This window comes from Miscanthus floridulus, chromosome 8 (genome assembly GCF_019320115.1).
Source record: "Miscanthus floridulus cultivar M001 chromosome 8, ASM1932011v1, whole genome shotgun sequence".
NCBI classification, from domain to species: Eukaryota; Viridiplantae; Streptophyta; class Magnoliopsida; order Poales; family Poaceae; genus Miscanthus; species Miscanthus floridulus.
The window spans coordinates 2,095,484-2,117,864 of NC_089587.1; the positions used below are offsets into that span (position 1 = coordinate 2,095,484).

Sequence of the window (22,381 nt, forward strand, 5' to 3'; positions counted from 1 at the left end):
TTTTTGCTTGCTTCCCCTTGTTCCCAGGCACCCTTTTACATGTGTGCCAGTAAAAGATGTGTAATTACACTAAGCCATTGTAAAAGTTGACCGCAGACAGCTGTCACTCTTCTTTGCCTTACACGTCATTCCGTCCATGTGTTTGTTTGTTTTTTGCCGTTTGGTAGCCCTTATAGGTGGGACCGGTCAATAAAATTGTCCATGTTGCCCTTGGACGGTGAAAACCGTGTTGATTGTTCGTACTTATCTTCTTCCCACGACCCAGATGCTCCTATGCACCGCAACGCGGCCTCCTCCGTCGTCAGCACCGCGCCCGATGGCCCGGCCCTGCGCCCCTGGCACCTCCAGGCCTTGGCCCCGCCCTTCGCCCCCAGAACCTCTTGGCACCAGCCTCGCCCCGCGACCCCGATGGCCTAGCCCCACGCTCCCGGGCCCAGCACCGCCCTGCACCCTCGGCGGCGGCGGCCCGGCCCCGCGCCCCCGGCGACCGCGCACGCTCCAGGCCCCGCGCCCGGGCGCGCGCCAGCGCCTGCTCCCCGACGACTCGACCCATGACTCGGCCCGACAACCTCCCAGGCGGTCGTGCGGCGAACCCTGACGGCCCCACGGTCTCGCCCCGAGCCCCAGCGCTCCCCCCGCGGCCGCGACCTGTGCTCCAACGGCTTGTCGTCATCGTCCCCGATGAACCACTGGCCGGAGCCAGAGCCCGACGAGTGGCGCAGGCGCAGGCGTCCCTAGAGCAGGCAAGCGGCCCCCGCGGCGGCGGCGAGCGCGGCGGCCGCGGACGCCGCAAGGAGGGCAAGGTGGTGGCTGTAACAGAACCGACCAATTATACGAAATTAAGTAAGAAAATCATCCGCCAGCGCAGACGCTTTAGCAAACTTAAGCCCGTATAACCCGGTAGTCCGTGAAATCACGAAGGATTTCAAACCAACTCATGTCCCAGCCATGATCGTAATAAGTTTAGCGGTCACCAATCACATATTACATAAAAGTTTGCATAACAAATACATCAGAGTTTAAACATAGTTATTACAAAACAAGTTCGAATAAAAAGTAGCGGAAGTCATTTGTTTAAAACCACACACACTCACACGGAGTTCAAATATAGTGCCAGCGAATGATCATCTCCAACAAAAGCATCAGATGAGACGTAAGGAATGACCATGCCCATGGTCCTAAGCATCACCCATCGCAGGATACAGGCAGTTGATACAGTAGCCATAGTACATCTGCCCATCTGCAACAAGTGGGAATAAAACCCTGAGTACGAGAAGGTACTCAGCCAGACTTACCCGACATAACCGAAAATAAATGACACCAAGGATTATGAAGGGCTTTATAGTAGGTTAGCTGACTCATGTGCAAAACGAAGCATTTTAGCATTTCAAGAACCTTTCTAAAAGCATTATTGCCAAGTTAATTATTATTAATCTGCCAACTAGGTTTGCACCTATACTAGAGTAAACATATGATTAAGCAGATAATGATAACCAATGATCATTAAGCAACTTCCATACTGTCATATTCATTATAACTGTCCAAGTGTTCCATAACATTTACTACGATGAAGTAACTCAAGTCAAGTGCTCACTATCCAGGAGCGATGGCGATTCGAATCGATTCCTAACCAGCTGGTGATTTGTTCCTTACACAAATCTCACTCACCCGCTAAAGTGAGATATTGATCACCGAGCCAACTTTCCAGGAACCTCGAGTTTGCCAGGAACCACATGTACCCGGGGGCCGACCGACTGCACTTTGGCCTTATCATCCCGCCCCCGTGTCCTACCACACCTGCTTCGGCACAGTGCGCTGCGGGCAATTTACTCGGCCCGAAAAATCTCCCAGCTTCGCGGTCGGAAGGTACTTTATCCGGCCAGCTAAATGTAAGGCATGCGTTCAACATGACTCGAGGCTCAACAACGGCCGGGTCCTTAATCGACACAGACAGAAAACACTACAGTCCAAAACACTGCAAGTCTCCGTCCGGTCTCAACTTCATTTAACACTTAGTTATACCATGACTTCATAGTCATCCAAGCAGATCCAGGTAACCACCTATAGCTCGCAGGTGACAGGAAATCACCCGACTTCTACCGGTCTAAGCCAGCTAAGCATTGACTCGACTGCGGATACCAGGGTAACAAGGATATAGTATAACAAAGGTAAGCAAGGTATAATGCAGCAACGGTTGTAAACAACTCCTAAACGTAATGCATTAATTAAAGTAAAGCATTTAATTAAATCATTGCAAACCGGGAGGATAATGCTCCGGGGCTTGCCTCTCTCGAAGGAGCTCGGACGGTGATCGGGGCACTCCGGAAGTTCCTCAACGCCCTCCTCGTCGGCTTCTGGCACTTCCTGCGGCTGCACCTCGAACTGCTCCTCGGGCTCCTCGGGTATGACGACTGGGTTCTCGGTTTGCGATCCTGTATGATGCAATGCGCGTAAGTGATTATGCAAACGGTGCATCGAAGGAGATGAATGCAATGGATATGTTTAAATGCAAGGTAGTCAACATCATCCACAAAACTATAATACAAGCACATGTCATCTACTGCATTCTCTTCTACTACTAATATGTTAAGTTAACCTATCTTATGAAATGCTTCAAAGATACACCAAAGCTTTACTAATTTCTTAATCACACTTAAAGCGACACTTGCTTAAACCCTAATTAATAATAGGTTTGAATAGCAACATATATTTCTGATGCTCCTAAAAATCTGAGAAAATTACAGTAGCATAATACTACTCTAAGTAGACTACCATAAAAATTTCATGGCATTTGGATAAGTAAACTATCCTACACAAAAATGACAAGCTATAGCATAAAAATGAGCATGAAATTACTTTGTACTATGAAAAGTGTCAAACAACAGAATTAGTATTTTTCCTAGGTTCTTAATAGCATATAATGACTGTACAAAAATTACCACATGCATGTTTTATACAAAGTTTGCTCTCTAGCAAAAATAATAAAAATCAGTTATAAAAGGAGCTTGAACTACACCTCTAAATTTTCCCACAGCACATGTATGAAACATATTTTTTCCTAAGAAGTACATGACACAAGAAGATTAACAAACTTGGAATCGTATTTTTCTGAAGCCTATATATTTTTCTACATATTTTTCAAGTTATCAGCAATATTCAAGATTAAATAAAATCCTATAGAAAAGTATCCCAAAAATGACATGCAAAAATTTTCCCTAGTAGATCTGGTGATAAGGAACCTAGAAAATTTTGTTTCAACAAATTTGGAGCAAGTTTGATCATCCAAACATTTTTCAAACCATTTTTGATTTCAAATAACAAATCATAAATGGAAAACAATTCCCTTAAGCGCTGCTGGGCCGGCCCGAAGGGACCCGACGGCCCACGACACGGCGCAGCCCAAGCCTGGCTCTCTTCGGCTCGGCGACTGACACGCGGGACCCCCGTGTCATTGACACGGAACAGGGGAGACGGCACACATCGGCGCGGCGATGGCCGAGCTCGCCGACGGTGATCTCCCCGACGAAACCGACGGCACCGACGTGTTCCTAGTGACGATACGCACCTATCCAGACCTTCATTTCAACCTCTACCGTACCCTAGCAACGACGGCGTCAGCAACGGCGGGCGGCCACGAGATCGCTGCGGCGCTCCGGCGACGGCGAACTCACATTGCCACAACCAAGCTTGGTACAAGCTTTACTAGACTACTACGGAGCTATCTAAGCAACTATAAGAAGACGTAGGAGTCCCAAGCTACCCCAACCACGGCGGCCTCAACTCCGGTGAGGACACGCGCATGGCGGCGGTGTCGGGAACGGGCAATGCGCCCTTACCACAACTCAGACGGTGCAGCCAAGGGGTGGAGGAGGTAGAAGAGAACAAGGCGGCACTGCGATGAAGATGTAGTGAGCGATTTTGCGACGGCGAGCAAGAGCGAGCTCGTCGGAGTTGCTGCGGCTGCGGCGGTGGAGCTCTGCGCGAGCGAAGAAGGCGAATGAAAACGAAAAATGAGCCGGGAATGGGTCGGGCAGGCGCGCGGGGGCTTAAGGCGAGGCCAGCGGTGCCAGAACGGCCACGGCGCGTGGCCTGCGCGAGCAGAAGACCGGCGACGCACGGCATCCACGCGGCGGTGACCTTCTGAACCTATCGGGCACTGTAGCAATGATTCAGAGAACGAAAGGCCGACTGACAGCGCCAAAAGACGAGGCTCGATCTCCTAATCCGTTGAGTGTTAGCGAGAGAAATCAAAACAAAAGTTGTACACCTACATGCCAGCTACAAAACTCATTTAAAGATCACTGCCTAATTCGCAAAGGATAGAGAGAAAAATCATGCCAAAGTCGGGTTCAAGAAACTGAAAACTGAAGTTTACACTTAGAAATTTCTAAGTGTTGAAATCAACCCAAATTCTGACTTGTGGGACCATTTTGAGCATGTTGTGCACATTTTCATGACTTGGTCACAAAATAACTTTTGTTCCTTATGTAATTTGCTACAACTTTGTTTTAGGTTGCTCTGACATGCAAACATTCCAAGTGGTACTTTTTAAACAGTCAAACCAAAAAGTCCTAGGGTCAAAAACAAGTCAAACCATGATTTGAAATCTTAATTGGGCAAAATGATCAACATGAACATTGTTCCTAATGACTTTCTAAGCATAGCTAAGATGTTTAACAATAGATTTAGCTATACCACACATTGGTCATACAATAATTAAGCACTAAAGGTACTGAAATGATGAAAACACTTGAAATGATACATTTGTTTCAAAGTCATGTTTCCCATGTTTCAAGTGACATATGCTCATGAATTGATGAATGATGCTCATGAATATGAAATGCAAGTGCAATTAGGCAAGAATAACACCAGGGGTGTTACAGCCCTCCCTCCTTATAAAAATCTCGTCCCGAGATTTGGGTTACGAACCATTTGTTATAAAATTCTTCATAAGCTTTTTGTAGATACTCTCCTGTTTCCCAAGTTGCATCTCCCTCATCATGATGATCCCACTGTATCTTGTATGTTTTCACCACACTATTCCGAGTAGCACGTTCCTTAGTGTCTAACACTCGGACTGGTTGTTCATGATACACCAAATCTGATTTGAGTTGGATACCTCGAGGTTCTATTCTTTCCTCCGGAACACGCAAACATTTCTTGAGGTGTGATACATGGAAAACTGGGAAAACTGTACTCATTGTCTCAGGTAACTCCAACTTGTAGGCTACCGGACCTCTTTGTTCCAAGATCTTGTATGGTCCTATGAATCTTGCGGCAAGCTTTCTTCGGATTCCAAACCTTTTCTTCTTCATTGGTGTGACTTTCAGATAAACATAATCACCAACTTCATCTCGGTCAGCCCTGGTGGAATATAGACTCCACGGAAGGCCTCAGCAAACTCTCTCCAAGAAATTTGAGCATTTGGAGGAAAGGTGGTGCGATGGTGCTTCCACCACATTCCCGCCGGTCCCTGCAATTGAAGTGCAGCATACTCCGTTTTCAGAACCTCAGTCATCCTCAACACACGGAATTTATCTTCCATCGTGTTGATCCATTCCTCAGCATCGAGTGGTTCTGTGGCTTCCTTGAATACGGGTGGCCTGGTGTCCATGAAATCTTTGAAGCTGCTATATTGGTTTACTCCTATGCCACCGCCTTGATTGTTACCACGTTGCACGTTGTTGGCTATGGTGCGCAGAAAATCTTCCATGTTCTTCTGAGATTGTTCCGCATTGCGCTGACTCCCGAGCAGCTGTGCGAGAAACATCTCGGGGGTAAACGGGGGAGGAGGTGGCAAATGCGGTTCATGGGGAGGCTCATTGTTGTTGCCATGGTTTCCACCACCACCACCACCACCGGTCCCCGTACCGTTAGCTCCGGGCTCAGCGGCCTCATACGTGGTTCGGCGAGTGTTTGTCATCTGCATATTTCAGCAACAAGTAACGATTGAGTGAAGCTGTAATAATTGCGAGTGAAGAAAAATTTATGCCGTACTGAATTTACTGGAGAGAATAAATTCATACAATAAAACAGAGGCACAACAATCACATCCCAATTAAAACAACAGCACTTAATCAAATTACTCCAACGGCAAACATCGCGTCCATAAAATCACATTGCCAGCATACATACACTGGACTTTTTATGCGTTCAGATATCGCACTCGAGAATCAAGTTCCATCCACATGCCGAGTCTCATACGTTCGAAGCAACATACGATAGATTACATGCCAACAAAAGAAAGGTCATTGCGATAGGACCTAGATACTAGCGCAAGGCAACTAGCCTACTCCTCGGGACCATCGTCGGGATCGGAGACGTCACCATCGCCTCCCGGTGAAACTACAGGCTCGTTCTGGTTATCGTCGTCGATGTCCATGCCAGCGGCATTCGGTGGAGCATATGGGCCAACCCCATTGTAGAGCGCGTGAAACTCCTCGTGCAGGTTGCCGTTGTATTCCTCTAACTCATCGACTCTCTGCAGCAGAAGGTTTCTTGCGTCCCAGGCTTCATTCCTTTCTTGAACCAACTGTCCAATCATGCGATCTGCATTGTTGTTGGCTTGAGTCAACGTATGCACTCGTTGTATAGCTCTATCACCTCTTTCAACCGCCTGATCTCGCTGTAAGTTCATATCAGCCAACTGCTCCTGCAAGCTAGCTATAGCTCGTGCCTGTCTCTTCTTCTGCTTCTTCCCTTTGAGCTTATCCTCACTGCGCAAGCCAGTCAAAGTCCAGTAGGTACTCTCAAGACCCTCATACGCTCTGATGGTGGCGAACATAGCACTCATCGCCTGGTTGTCGCTAGCCTGTCCCTCAGCTGGACCTCTGACCAATGCGCTTCCTTGAGGCTGAACCCAAATGGCATCGCGAGGATCGTCTCTAGGAAAAGTACCAGCTAAAGCTGCTGCAAGCTCATTAGGAAATCCGCTCATAATGTCCCTGATGACATGAAAGGCTGCTCCCTCTGCACCCTCAGCTGGAGTGCGACCCTCAAACTCCAAATGCCAACCATCCCAATCTGGAGCATCACCGAGAGCAGGAACCGTGATCTCCACCACCGCGAGTCCATCCTCTGTTAACTGGCTCTCGTTCCAAGAGTACACCGGCTCCTGACCCTCTGGGTACCCCACATCATGGAGCACTCTCCAAAGCAAAGTTGGCATGCCAAACTCGCTCAAGAAGGTGTCCGTGGTGCGGTGCTCCCTTAGGGCCAACGGACGTCGAGGTGCTCTTCCTCCGGTGGACTTACGGGCGGTCTGCTTCGTGCGGGCCATCTGTAGCAAAAGTTCTCTTATTACTTCGGGGAAACATATTTTAGGTGATACAACTTTTATCAAAATGAGATAATCAATTTATAAGGGGAGGTATGCATGAGATGAATGAGATGCACAAGTAACATGATGTATGTACGTGCCGTACGTTCTCACAAACTTAGGAATAATAATTTCTAACGACTAATTCGGTGGCATACAACGATCTCTCAATACGTAGCTAATACGTTCTACACGGTAGCGTTGTTATGTACCTGCAGAAGATTCATTTCAGCCCAATTCCCAATGAATGCATAAAAGCAGTAAAGTTTTATCTACACGCTCTACACGAATCCCCAGATACGTGTACAACGGTAGTAACTACCCGAACCATCGTCCTATTGACGGCATCGCCTCCACAGACGGAAGACCCATACATGAGATACCTTTGTAAAACATGCGTAGAACATGTAATTACTCCAGCATCATATAAGCATTCACCCTAGATCGGCGGTGCATCCGATCATGCTCTCACAACTCACACTTACCGAGGCGTAGAGGCAAATGATCCATTCATTACCACTCAAACAAGTGGCACTCATACAATAGCACGCCGTATGAGCGACGAAAGAGAAATATGATGCAAGAACCCCAGTCAATACTTAATTAAGCCACCTAAAGTCCTTAACTGGGCATAAAGGATATGATCACTGGCACACTTTATAGTTTTAAAATCACGTTTTCCAAATGTCTTTTTGTTTTAAATACACTTGTGAACAGTGACATGCTAAACCATGCTCTGATGCCAGCTGTAACAGAACCGACCAATTATACGAAATTAAGTAAGAAAATCATCCGCCAGCGCAGACGCTTTAGCAAACTTAAGCCCGTATAACCCGGTAGTCCGTGAAATCACGAAGGATTTCAAACCAACTCATGTCCCAGCCATGATCGTAATAAGTTTAGCGGTCACCAATCACATATTACATAAAAGTTTGCATAACAAATACATCAGAGTTTAAACATAGTTATTACAAAACAAGTTCGAATAAAAAGTAGCGGAAGTCATTTGTTTAAAACCACACACACTCACACGGAGTTCAAATATAGTGCCAGCGAATGATCATCTCCAACAAAAGCATCAGATGAGACGTAAGGAATGACCATGCCCATGGTCCTAAGCATCACCCATCGCAGGATACAGGCAGTTGATACAGTAGCCATAGTACATCTGCCCATCTGCAACAAGTGGGAATAAAACCCTGAGTACGAGAAGGTACTCAGCCAGACTTACCCGACATAACCGAAAATAAATGACACCAAGGATTATGAAGGGCTTTATAGTAGGTTAGCTGACTCATGTGCAAAACGAAGCATTTTAGCATTTCAAGAACCTTTCTAAAAGCATTATTGCCAAGTTAATTATTATTAATCTGCCAACTAGGTTTGCACCTATACTAGAGTAAACATATGATTAAGCAGATAATGATAACCAATGATCATTAAGCAACTTCCATACTGTCATATTCATTATAACTGTCCAAGTGTTCCATAACATTTACTACGATGAAGTAACTCAAGTCAAGTGCTCACTATCCAGGAGCGATGGCGATTCGAATCGATTCCTAACCAGCTGGTGATTTGTTCCTTACACAAATCTCACTCACCCGCTAAAGTGAGATATTGATCACCGAGCCAACTTTCCAGGAACCTCGAGTTTGCCAGGAACCACATGTACCCGGGGGCCGACCGACTGCACTTTGGCCTTATCATCCCGCCCCCGTGTCCTACCACACCTGCTTCGGCACAGTGCGCTGCGGGCAATTTACTCGGCCCGAAAAATCTCCCAGCTTCGCGGTCGGAAGGTACTTTATCCGGCCAGCTAAATGTAAGGCATGCGTTCAACATGACTCGAGGCCCAACAACGGCCGGTCCTTAATCGACACAGACAGAAAACACTACAGTCCAAAACACTGCAAGTCTCCGTCCGGTCTCAACTTCATTTAACACTTAGTTATACCATGACTTCATAGTCATCCAAGCAGATCCAGGTAACCACCTATAGCTCGCAGGTGACAGGAAATCACCCGACTTCTACCGGTCTAAGCCAGCTAAGCATTGACTCGACTGCGGATACCAGGGTAACAAGGATATAGTATAACAAAGGTAAGCAATGTATAATGCAGCAACGGTTGCAAACAACTCCTAAACGTAATGCATCAATTAAAGTAAAGCATTTAATTAAATCATTGCAAACCGGGAGGATAATGCTCCGGGGCTTGCCTCTCTCGAAGGAGCTCGGACGGTGATCGGGGCACTCCGGAAGTTCCTCAACGCCCTCCTCGTCGGCTTCTGGCACTTCCTACGGCTGCACCTCGAACTGCTCCTCGGGCTCCTCGGGTATGACGACTGGGTTCTCGGTTTGCGATCCTGTATGATGCAATGCGCGTAAGTGATTATGCAAACGGTGCATCGAAGGAGATGAATGCAATGGATATGTTTAAATGCAAGGTAGTCAACATCATCCACAAAACTATAATACAAGCACATGTCATCTACTGCATTCTCTTCTACTACTAATATGTTAAGTTAACCTATCTTATGAAATGCTTCAAAGATACACCAAAGCTTTACTAATTTCTTAATCACACTTAAAGCGACACTTGCTTAAACCCTAATTAATAATAGGTTTGAATAGCAACATATATTTCTGATGCTCCTAAAAATCTGAGAAAATTACAGTAGCATAATACTACTCTAAGTAGACTACCATAAAAATTTCATGGCATTTGGATAAGTAAACTATCCTACACAAAAATGACAAGCTATAGCATAAAAATGAGCATGAAATTACTTTGTACTATGAAAAGTGTCAAACAACAGAATTAGTATTTTTCCTAGGTTCTTAATAGCATATAATGACTGTACAAAAATTACCACATGCATGTTTTATACAAAGTTTGCTCTCTAGCAAAAATAACAAAAATCAGTTATAAAAGGAGCTTGAACTACACCTCTAAATTTTCCCACAGCACATGTATGAAACATATTTTTCCTAAGAAGTACATGACACAAGAAGATTAACAAACTTGGAATCGTATTTTTCTGAAGCCTATATATTTTTCTACATATTTTTCAAGTTATCAGCAATATTCAAGATTAAATAAAATCCTATAGAAAAGTATCCCAAAAATGACATGCAAAAATTTTCCCTAGTAGATCTGGTGATAAGGAACCTAGAAAATTTTGTTTCAACAAATTTGGAGCAAGTTTGATCATCCAAACATTTTTCAAACCATTTTTGATTTCAAATAATAAATCATAAATGGAAAACAATTCCCTTAAGCGCTGCTGGGCCGGCCCGAAGGGACCCGACGGCCCACGACACGGCGCAGCCCAAGCCTGGCTCTCTTCGGCTCGGCGACTGACACGCGGGACCCCCGTGTCATTGACACGGAACAGGGGAGACGGCACACATCGGCGCGGCGATGGCCGAGCCCGCCGACGGTGATCTCCCCGACGAAACCGACGGCACCGACGTGTTCCTAGTGATGATACGCACCTATCCAGACCTTCATTTCAACCTCTACCGTACCCTAGCAACGACGGCGTCAGCAACGGCGGGCGGCCGCGAGATCGCTGCGGCGCTCCGGCGACGGCGAACTCACATTGCCACAACCAAGCTTGGTACAAGCTTTACTAGACTACTACGGAGCTATCTAAGCAACTATAAGAAGACGTAGGAGTCCCAAGCTACCCCAACCACGGCGGCCTCAACTCCGGTGAGGACACGCGCATGGCGGCGGTGTCGGGAACGGGCAATGCGCCCTTACCACAACTCAGACGGTGCAGCCAAGGGGTGGAGGAGGTAGAAGAGAACAAGGCGGCACTGCGATGAAGATGTAGTGAGCGATTTTGCGACGGCGAGCAAGAGCGAGCTCGTCGGAGTTGCTGCGGCTGCGGCGGTGGAGCTCTGCGCGAGCGAAGAAGGCGAATGAAAACGAAAAATGAGCCGGGAACGGGTCGGGCAGGCGCGCGGGGGCTTAAGGCGAGGCCAGCGGTGCTAGAACGGCCACGGCGCGTGGCCTGCGCGAGCAGAAGACCGGCGACGCGCGGCATCCACGCGGCGGTGACCTTCTGAACCTGTCGGGCACTGTAGCAATGATTCAGAGAACGAAAGGCCGACTGACAGCGCCAAAAGACGAGGCTCGATCTCCTAATCCGTTGAGTGTTAGCGAGAGAAATCAAAACGAAAGTTGTACACCTACATGCCAGCTACAAAACTCATTTAAAGATCACTGCCTAATTCGCAAAGGATAGAGAGAAAAATCATGCCAAAGTCGGGTTCAAGAAACTGAAAACTGAAGTTTACACTTAGAAATTTCTAAGTGTTGAAATCAACCCAAATTCTGACTTGTGGGACCATTTTGAGCATGTTGTGCACATTTTCATGACTTGGTCACAAAATAACTTTTGTTCCTTATGTAATTTGCTACAACTTTGTTTTAGGTTGCTCTGACATGCAAACATTCCAAGTGGTACTTTTTAAACAGTCAAACCAAAAAGTCCTAGGGTCAAAAACAAGTCAAACCATGATTTGAAATCTTAATTGGGCAAAATGATCAACATGAACATTGTTCCTAATGACTTTCTAAGCATAGCTAAGATGTTTAACAATAGATTTAGCTATACCACACATTGGTCATACAATAATTAAGCACTAAAGGTACTGAAATGATGAAAACACTTGAAATGATACATTTGTTTCAAAGTCATGTTTCCCATGTTTCAAGTGACATATGCTCATGAATTGATGAATGATGCTCATGAATATGAAATGCAAGTGCAATTAGGCAAGAATAACACCAGGGGTGTTACAGTGGCTGTCGCCGCCGCGGAGGAGGAGGAGCAGGGGCAAGAAGGCGAGCGGGAGCGCGAGGACGAGCAGCGGGTTGCCGTGGATGCCGCGAGGAGGGCGAGGTGCGAGGCGGCGCTGCAGCTTACCTTGGCGCAGGGCCGGAGGGGAGAAGAAGTCGTCGGGGAGGAAGTCGTCGTCGAGCAGGCCGAGCGCGCCGTACTCGCGGAGCCAGTGGTCACGGAAGGCCGGGGAGGCGGACATCAGGCACCACCACTCAGGGGAGAAAGTCCTCCACCTCCTGCTCCCGCGCCGCCTCCGCCGTCTGCTGTAGACCGCGGTACCGCACCCCGGAAGGCACGAAGGGCTCCGCCCAGGGGTTCAGCCTCCCGCCGCCGCTGCCGCTCACAACCGCCATCGGCTTCTCGTCCTCCTGCTGCCGTACTCACACTCGCAGCTGCTACCGCACTCAACTGTCACGCTATTGTTTGGGGTCGATGGGGACGGTACGGCTCTCAGGATTATAACAGTGACGCGAGCAGAAAGTTCTTCGCTCGTCTCTCGATCTCTGTACTAGTATAATAAGCGGGGCAAACAGGCAGAGGATGGACGGCCACCGCTCGAGGGCAACATAGACAATTTCACTGGGCGATCCCACCTATAAGGGCTACCAAACGGCGAAAATCAAACAGAACATGGACGGAATGACTTGTAAGGCAAAGAAGTTTAGAGCAGTGGCACCTGTCTGCGGTCAACTTTTTTAATGGCATATGTGTAATTATAAACTTTTTTAATGACATATGTATAATTACAAACTTTTTTAATGGCACCAGGCTCCTCCCTTTTGCCTTCCGGATGGATTCCACCCTTCGATGAAAGGTAGGAGGAGGCGGTCAGGAGGAGCACGACGGAGACGCCAGAGAAGAGAAGAGAGTGAGACACAGACACCTAGCCCAGCAACTGCTGGTCAGGACTCTCGTGGTCAGCAACTCCAGGGCCGGCCATTCCCTTCATGGGCTCTCATCCTCTCCGGCAGATTTTTTTAATATTTTTTAATTTAATTTTTTTTTATTATAGGAAATTGCAAAACTACAGCACTACCGCCGATTAGATTCCTCTTATCGAGTATTCCCAAAAAAAAATTCCGCTTATTGAGACAGCGAATTTTTCGTAATTAATTAAAACATTTTAAAGACTTACTCATGCAATAAAAAAGCGCAATAAAAGTAAGTCTTTAAACATACCAGTAGACTAGTAGTTCACTGCTCTTTTGAATGATGGGTTGTATGGTTTAAGAAGACAAGCACAATTCCTGACATTTTAGCATCTACTATGTTCAATGCTCAAGAAGATTGCCTAAACAATTGCTCGAGACAAGCCGATCTCACGAGGACACGCTCTCGGAAGGGGGAAAAAAAGAGACAGTACTGAGTTCTGACGCACACACATAGTTCCTTTGCAGGTTTAGAGTTGCTAATAAGTACTAATAGTTCATATGCACCTTCAACTCACTATCCAACCATCTATTAACAGGTGGATCTAAACAGCCCCATGCTAATGGATCCAAACGTACCCTAAATCATGGTCGGTAACTCCTGCGCCGCCCATTCGCTCTGCTCTAAATCTCTCCAGCATCCCCAGCTTGGTGTTTTTTTCCCAGGTCCATGACAATAATAATTACTACTTTCATTTCTCAACGAAGCAGCAGCATATGCAACTGCGATCACATCCACAAGAAGACTACAACAGGAGTATTATACACATAGATCAAGTGCAAGTGCAGCAAACACCTTTCTACAAACCACCATGCTCACATACTCACATCAAACCCATGCTGCTGGTTACTACGTACTACAAGCAGGCGAGGGAGACACAGATACTGGACCGGCCTAAACACAACACATGTTTTTTATATCTGTCAACGAACTGCTGCAAAATAATGTGCCGTGTCATGCGGTGCCTCCTCTATAGTTAGCTTTAGCTTCACCACATCATGAAACTACACTATGCTCTACGGACTGGACCGCCTAGACGGCCTTTCATCAGAAGTTGCACAAGTGCATCTGATCTCCCGGTTGGCACCCTGGATCTGGATGATGACCTGCATCTTTGTTCCTGTAATCACCACCAACCGCGGCCCAAGTCAACAAGCAAACTCGACCTATATGTGCATTCCAAAACTTCTGCTGCCATTTTCAGTATACATGCATACATACGTACCATTTTGTTATCCGCATCAATGTCAGCGCCAGTGAATTCCCTGAGCAACATAGCGGCAGCTGGCTGTAACCTCCTGCTCAACCAAACCCCGAGACCAATTAGTTGTTGCACGATCACTATATATGTTTCTACTTGTACACACAACATAATCGTGCATTCACCTCCTGGTACTGCCAGGCCTAGACCCAAAAGCTTCCTTATTTGTATCTGCAGTTTCATCTGCCTCCCTGCACTTGCTTGGAGCCTAGGGGGGCACAATCGCAAGCAACACAGCTGTATAAGAAAATATATTCCCAGCACAACTTCTAAGCTGTGTATAATTCCAGTGATATATTCAAGGCAAACAAAGTACTTCAAACCTTTGCAGCTTTCGCTGGGGCATGATCACACTTTTGGTCTGGAGCTTGACCACAGTCTATACCATGCTCCAGTTCCACGGTAGCCTTTTCTACAGCGGATTCACATCTTTCAGATTTCTGGTTCAGTTCCTCAAGCTTCGTTTCAGAAGCAACCTAAACAAGTATAACCGGTTTGTCAAGTTTCCTAACAACGACATTCATGATACAGCTGACTTGGCTACAGAAATAAGATGGAAAACTCAACCTGAGAACAATACAGGAACATTGTTGTAAACTACCCTCAAGCTAATTTGGGCAGTGGCTGAGAATAATGGAATAAATAAATTCATTCCTTACCGTTCCAAGCAAGGATGACTCACTGGAGCTGGTACCTTCTGTGTCAAAGATCACTTGCTGTGAAGAGCTCCGAGATTCAGGATGCTTCTCTTCTATTCAAAGATCCAATAAAATCATCACAAAATTGCATCAGAGAAAGAAATCATTCAATAAAAGATTAAAAAGCTCTTCACCTCTTATATTAATATGTTGAATATCCTTATCCTTGCTCAACTCTTCCGTTTCTTCTTCACTTTGCCCTATGGTAGCTGTCTTGCTACTAGTAGTACACTGTGGAGATAGCCTGGTTTTTTCAGTGTTCAGGCACAGAAGTGCATCATCTTCTGCAGAAAATTAAAGTATACCCCTGATGATCTTTTGCCTAGTAAAATTCATGAAAACTCAAGCAAACAGGTTTTCCTTATGAAAGATTTAATCATCTTTTAAGAGGGAGTCCAGTCTCTACAGAACAAGAAATATAACTCCTACTCCTAACTTCCTGCAGATTACCATGTAAAATTATTTAGAAAAAAAAGAATGAAAGTATAGAAATATGAGATACCTGTCAAGCTTTGATCTGAATAGCTAGATGCAGGCATTGCACCACCAGTGTGTGCAGGTATTGGCACAGTAAAACTTTCAGATCTATCCAATTCCTTACGAAGCACTTGTAACTCTACCTAAAAGAACAGGAAAAAGGTAAAGATAATATGTTACTATTATTTCCAATGTATATTTGGTCTAGTGAACTCTAATGAAAATTCTTGCCACAACCCACAAGTGCTAATAGCAAAACAATAGCAATAAAGCCTACTATCCAAGCACGCTGGGTAGGCTGTTACTGGTAAAAAAACACTAAATATGCATTTAGAAAGAGGAGCAACCTTGGTACCTCTTTTTTCTATGTCAAACTTTGAACAAAAAACATTAAGATGGCATGACTTCTCTGGCTAAAAAAGGATTGTAATGCATATCAGTACAAACTGAAGCATCATTTTACAATATTAGGTTGCATCACTACAAGTAGATACGTGAAATTGATAACACTTTGCTCAAGTGGGTGCAGAAAACAGTCAAATACACAAGGTAAGCATCAACCTTAAAATCTCTGGAGCACACTTGTTCATCTATCAAAGAAACAGACGAAGCATCACAACTGTCAGATTCCTCTGTCACACAAAGAGAAAATTAATTCAGGACTAGAAACAACCATTTTAAAATGTTGCTTCTGGCACATTTACAGTGAACAGACTTAACCTTTCAGGATACAAGGAGCTGAAGAATTTTGAGGACCACAGCATGCCAATTCTTGTGCTTCTACCTGTAAGGAGGGGGGGGGGGGGGGGGGGGGGACGTAATTATTGGTTTATCTTGTAATTTACAAGATCATATCAAGGAAGCCCTAATGTATCTGAATACTCTTCTGACAATGGTATAGCTTAAAAATGTACAGCTGACTGCATTTTAGAAAACAATGAGATGCCAGCATAGCAAAGGAACTGCTTCTGACTTGGACACAAGCAATAGATGCTAGATAGAGAAAAGAAGATACTACAAAAAAAGGAAAAATAGGAATATGAGCTGATTCCAAAAGAATAATAACTATACTTTTAAAAATAAGTTCCCTTGGCTGCAGCCAAGGGTGTGGCCTTTCGTATGAATTTTTAGCATATCCTGGTACCAACCATCCTTGTTTTCCCGAATAACCAAGGAGATAAATGAAGGCCATTAAAGTTCCAAAATAACAGATGAATCAAGATTTGTGTATTAAAGTTTCTTTTGCTTACATGCAAATTATCTTCTGAAGCATCATAAGATCCCAGGTCAGGTTGATTTGATACAGAAACCAAACTCTGAGCAGCTTGACCAGATGATGCAGAATCATCATGGTTAACAGAGTCATCTTCAGTTATTGGAGAGCTCTTGCATGAACAATACTTTACAGCCTCCAGCTCCTTTTTCAACTCCATAATTTGGATATCTTTATCTCTAATTTGGATATCTTTATCTCTAAACAATTCTTTCATGCTTTCAGCAGCATTCTCGGACTCCTATTATGACAGCATACAGTGAAAACAAGTACGATGAAAATATTGTTACCCTTTAATGGTAATAACATTGCAAGAACATTCGAGTTCTGTATTAACCACCCAGAAAACCTCTTATATTGAACAGATGTTCCACATATCATGCTCAGAAGAAAAAACATGCATCAGAAAATTACCAAAAGTTTCTGCTTATACTGTCTTAATACAGTCAATAAAGCCCTGGCAAAGTTTGTCATTATTGCTTCGCTTCTGGATACTCTTGGCATCTCTGAGTTGAGAGACACATGCTGTGTGCCATCTGTACCCATTTCAAATATTATTGCAATATTGAAAGTAAATAAAAGGTTCACCAGTACCACAGATAACTTGTACCAAAAATAAAGCATGTGACATTGAAATACATCATAAGTGCTAGTAAACAGAACCTTTTTCAGAAACTTTAGAAATATCATCTGTATCAACATTTTCCTTTCCTTCAACCTGCAAACGTAAAATATATGACAACACAGTCCCACTAAGAAATAATACCTTCCCTAGTCCTATAGTTTTTAAAACAAGAGCAGTGCTTATGATCAGATGGTTATATCTTTGCTTAAGACAGCAAAGACATAACCATTCAGTAAAAATACATATGGTATGTATGTGAATTGAAACTTTGGGTCAACATGCTGCAGTGCATGGAAGCTATCTATACAGTCTTAAATCTAAACACACTCAAATATTGAAGGTAAACAGCAATTTGTACCACAAGGACTTCAGGCTTCTGAACCTTCCTTTTTTTCTTGTTCTCTTGGCAAATCAAGGAAACATTGATTCTCTTTTGGGAAGCCAAGTCAGAAGAGTCCTCAAGGCTAGTGTACCTGACAAGATAACAGGAAGCAAAATGAATGAGAAATTAGAAAGGGTAAATTAGAGATCTTGGCTATAAGATTGCCAAGTAATGAATATCACATGGTAACCAAATGATTTACAAAAAAATAAATACCCTAAATGGGACATCTATCCTTTTGTCTTTGAAGACAAAAACAAGTTTCTAGAAAAGCTAGTTGATTTGATTAAGTGATCAATGTTGCCACTTTCCTCGCCGCATTTCTTCTAATTGAAGCCACAAACTATGATCTTACAATACAAGATTAGCAAGATTCTATTAATACAGTTACAATTATCAACCTTATAAATAATGATATGATTGGCACCAATAAGCAACCTAATACCACCTTTCCCACTAGTTATGTTTTATTCTTCTCAATTATAGCAAAAGAAAAGAAAATGAATCAGTGTAGTAAGGAGAGTAATAGTACTTTATTTTCATGTAAGGAGATGCTTGTCTAAGCAAAAATGATGTATACAAATAATCATCATCCCCTGGCTTCACATTCAAGATCTGAAAAATAAGGGCAGATAATTAAAGTAAAGATAAAAGCACACAAGAATCAACATGTACACTGAAGGGTTAACACCAGTGTTATGTAGCACTAAAAACCTCTTGCGCAAAAATATGTAGCACTAAAAACCTACCACCACCCTTCTTTTTTACTTGAGTTTTGGATATTGCAAGGTCTCCAATTTTTTTTCACTTACTTTTTCCAAGCATTTTTTTTTGTTTATATTTATTGAAAATATAGTCATTGGAAAGTGTTGATCATGACAAATTTACTAATATATACTTTCAATGTTACAAGTGATAATTTCAGGTCCAAGTATCATACCAGAGTCATTTTCTTCCTTCCTTCTAGGTAGTCTCTTAAGTACCTTGTCAACTATCAAAAATGGCAAAAAGATTTAGAAGCTAACATTGAAATTTCAATTATAAAATAGTCTTATATACTACTGCTTTAAGAGAATTAAGAAATATCACCATGGAATTCTTGAAATGCTTTTCCAAGGGCTTCTTCTGGTTTTTCTGATGTTCTAACAGAGACTGCAATTACCAATACAAAAAAAGAAAAGAATTAGTGAACAGGCTAGCACATCTTCATTAATTCAAAGATGCAAATGAGTGAATGATAGTGCTTTGCAAGTAGACTGCAGTGAAAAAAAAGATTCAGGAGAAAAGCCATTTGGCAGTACCCTCAAACAGAGACTGAAAACCATGGATGTGTTGTTGATGAAGTTACTTTCTAACAGCCTTGAACCCTGCAAACAAACGGTTAATCATTTTTTAGAAACAAATCTTTGTTTTATCATATTACAAAGTAACGCTGATGGAGAAACAGACTTGATTTCCGGTTCTCCTTTCCCGCTCTGCGCCAGCAAGGTCTGCTATGGTCAGAACAGCACTACTAAGTGGATGTTCACTGTCTGCGCGTATCGTGATGATGCACTGAGATCGACTGCAATACAAAATGAAGTTCTCTTTAACATCATATTTATAAACATGATTTAAAAGTTATTTGAAAGACCTAGAATAGAAGCAAGCAAATAGTGGTGCTCACTAGTGAACCACTATGTCTGTTATGATTATTAAGAAAAAAAATTCCAAGGTACACAAGTGTATTCTGAACAAAAACATCCATTACGAAAGAACAAGCGAACATATTTGTAAGGAGAGCAAGAGCATGCCTTGAGTTGCTGTTAGCATTTGTTGCAGCCGTGCTGCGCTTTAGCATACCACGTGAAACCAAGCTCTCCACATCTGCAGGATTTGAAAGGGCAACCTGCAGAACAAATTAAAGCTAACAACTTATTGTCTGCTACAGATATATCAGGCATATCAGTCTCTTCCACGATGCAATTCAAATGGCATGTACTGTTCCAACTTCCAGGACATTCATGTGATCAGAAATCATGATTCCAAATAACAGCAAGAAATGCAAATTCCTCACAAGACTTGCACAGCACCTTCCCACCCATGTTAATTGTAACTATCCGATTGGAATTCTCAAGAGGTGACAACAAGAAATGCAATTCAAACTGAAATCACAGAGTCAAAGGATATTCAGTCCTATCAAGAGTGTTCAAGGTGTTTGGTTGAGGACTACCTCTTGAAGACCTTTAATCACTGACTGCTGAAGAACACACTCCACAGCATCAGACAGTAAGTCAAGAATGCGTTCCCCTTTTCCCTCAGAAAGTATCTCAAACATTGATAGGAAAAATGACCTGTTATTGTCATAGAAAAAGAAACATCAAGATATGGTTCCGTCCATACCATAGCTTGCAAATGTAACTAGGGACTGGATGTGAAACAACATGTTTTACCTTGCTGGTTTCCTGGCAACCTTGTTTTCGCCTTGTGCGTCGAAGATTCTCCTCAGCGTGAGGGGTAGTATACCAGGATTCCTTGGGTTACCAAAGATGGTGTGCGTCTTTCCAGAGCCTGTGGGGCCCATTGCAACCAGAAGGCCGCTCTTTCCGCCCAGGAAGTCATCCACCAGAGGGTTCATGACTTGCGCGAAGATATCATGCTGTGAGGAGGAAAGTGGACCTGACCTTTAATCATCAAGCTAAATCGCTAGTAGGTACAGTACATACTACCTATCTTGATTGGAGGAGACTTCAATATAATTAGATATGCCAAAGAAAGGAATAAGAACAACAGGGTACATAGATACTCTGGGTTGTTTAACACCCTTATTCACTTCCACGAGTTAAGGGAGGTGATGATGACTGGTGGTCTATACACATGGTACAATAATCAGGAATGTCAATATTGGAAAAACTGGATAGAATTTTAGTTTCTAAAGAGTGGGAGGATATCTTCCCATATGCTATTGTTAAAAGGCTTCCTCTCATAATTTCTGCTGGACCTGTTAAATCTGTAAACAGTTCAGGTTTGAGTTGAGTTGGCTAAATAATCCTGAGTTTCATGACATAGTAAAGAAACTGTGGTCAAAACCGTGCAAAGCGAAAATCAGTTTTGGACAAGATTCTACAGAAATTAATAAAGCTCTTCAGACAATAATACTTCAAAGGCTGGGGTTTAATTTGCAAGGTGATATAAGAAAGAGAACCTGGGTGGAGTTGGACGGAAAAACGGCGGAGAAGCCATCGAAGACCTCGGTCCGACCTCGCTTGGCGTCGACGAGCTTCGACCGTGGGACAGTTAGTGCGACGGAGTTGGGTCCGGTGGGCGCGAGGCAGACCTCCCCGGGCCCGGGCCCGCCCTGCCTGGGCTTCCGGCGCGGCTCCTTGGCAGCGAGCACTGGGCGGCTTCGGTCGCGGTGGTCCGGGAGTGGGCGGATGCGGAGGAAGACCTTGAGGCGGTCCTCCTGCGGCGGGCGGTGAACGGAGGCGGCGGACGCTGCTTCATCCTCGAGCAGGCGGGAGAGGGAGGAGGGTTTGGGTTTGGCGCCGGTGAGCGGGGTCGGGGTCGGGGGAGGCCTCGCGCGGCGGGGTGGGTTCCGGCGGACGGTGGTGGGAGGATGAGGCGGGGAGGTGGCCTCCATCACAACTCAACTCCACACACGGGCACACGGGCGGGAATCTCCGCGGGTGAATGGGATCGATCAAGCGTCGCGGCCTCGCGGGCGGCGGTTCCCCTTCCCTTCCACGGCTGGCCGGCTCCGAAGGAGGAGAAGGGAACTTCAAATTCCGAATGCCGCCGCTGCAAGCAAGGAAAAGAAAAGAAAAGAAATGAATTCACGTCTCACTTTTCGGACCGGGAGTTTGCGAGTTGGGCTGTGGAGAAGGGTGGTTGGGCTGGGTCTAAAGATCTTTTTGGGCAGGCTGCAGCACCGATGCGCCGCGGTTTGGAAGTTTTTGTTTTTTACACAAAGTCTAATCGGCGACCAGTCAGTGCTCGGTGGCGTCTCCGAGATGAGCCCGGCCCAATAGTTAGTTGTCTTGGGCTGTGGAGGTTAAGCAAAGAAGCCACCAGGGCTAGAGCTAGCTGTAGCTTCAGCCATTAGGATCAACACAGAGTTGTTGACCCTTGCTTGAATGTATAATGATGAATTAAACCCCCCAACCCAGCTTCCCCTTGGGACGTACGTTGTGGTTGGTCTAGGACTATTGATGCATATGCGTAACACCCAGAACCCGGCAGCAGTGCTCCAAGCATGATTCTGTGGTGACGAATGATCTGTGCCATCGCTATTTGTTTTATACATACATATATTTGGCATCGACACCTTGGCACCTTCATTCCGTAGCCACCAGTCCAGTTCCCTTGGCATGAAGGCCGAAGCTATCGGCTTACATATATACTTGTTTGAACCAATTAATTAAGCAAGATGGATACAATAGCGGTATTAATTAGTTACAAATTAAATAAAAAAACCTAGAGCTAGTACAACACAAGACAGAGTTAGAAAATGCAGCATGCAAAGCCCATTTCCCTTGTTAAATAACCAAGGGAAAAGAAGTGCAGTACCAACATCCCATATGT

General features: G+C 44.5%; 1 protein-coding gene across 2 annotated transcripts; it reads right to left on the reverse strand.

Moving 5' to 3' along the window:
* Nucleotides 1–13,776: 13,776 nt before the first annotated feature.
* Nucleotides 13,777–21,525, reverse strand: LOC136470868 (kinesin-like protein KIN-6). 2 transcript variants are annotated; one of them, XM_066468598.1, is made up of 22 exons: nucleotides 21,006–21,525; nucleotides 20,254–20,459; nucleotides 20,034–20,154; nucleotides 19,615–19,709; nucleotides 19,271–19,385; nucleotides 19,123–19,188; nucleotides 18,911–18,973; nucleotides 18,762–18,812; nucleotides 18,354–18,436; nucleotides 17,798–17,912; nucleotides 17,478–17,532; nucleotides 17,229–17,350; nucleotides 16,792–17,055; nucleotides 16,262–16,325; nucleotides 16,103–16,173; nucleotides 15,567–15,684; nucleotides 15,199–15,348; nucleotides 15,026–15,114; nucleotides 14,690–14,842; nucleotides 14,492–14,574; nucleotides 14,331–14,403; nucleotides 13,777–14,225 (listed from the first exon to the last, which is right to left on the reverse strand). In XM_066468598.1, exons 1-22 carry the CDS (start codon nucleotides 21,438–21,440, stop codon nucleotides 14,115–14,117), a joined length of 2,703 nt encoding a protein of 900 aa, XP_066324695.1. In that variant the 5' UTR covers nucleotides 21,441–21,525; the 3' UTR covers nucleotides 13,777–14,114. The 2 variants fall into 2 exon arrangements, with proteins under 2 accessions (XP_066324695.1, XP_066324694.1); XM_066468597.1 differs by having other exon boundaries at nucleotides 15,026–15,117.
* Nucleotides 21,526–22,381: the final 856 nt, after the last annotated feature.

What these genes read in the sequence shown, in the direction of transcription:
- LOC136470868 (XM_066468597.1), bottom strand. Translation starts at nt 21,440, where the DNA reads ATGGAGGCCACCTCCCCGCCTCATCCTCCCACCACCGTCCGCCGGAAC. An exon ending in TTCTAAAGTTTCTGAAAAAG is followed by an intron (nt 17,351 to 17,477) that starts GTTCTGTTTACT and finishes AAATGGGTACAG; the next exon opens with ATGGCACACAGCATGTGTCT. An exon ending in TCAACATATTAATATAAGAG is followed by an intron (nt 15,118 to 15,198) that starts GTGAAGAGCTTT and finishes ATCTTTGAATAG; the next exon opens with AAGAGAAGCATCCTGAATCT.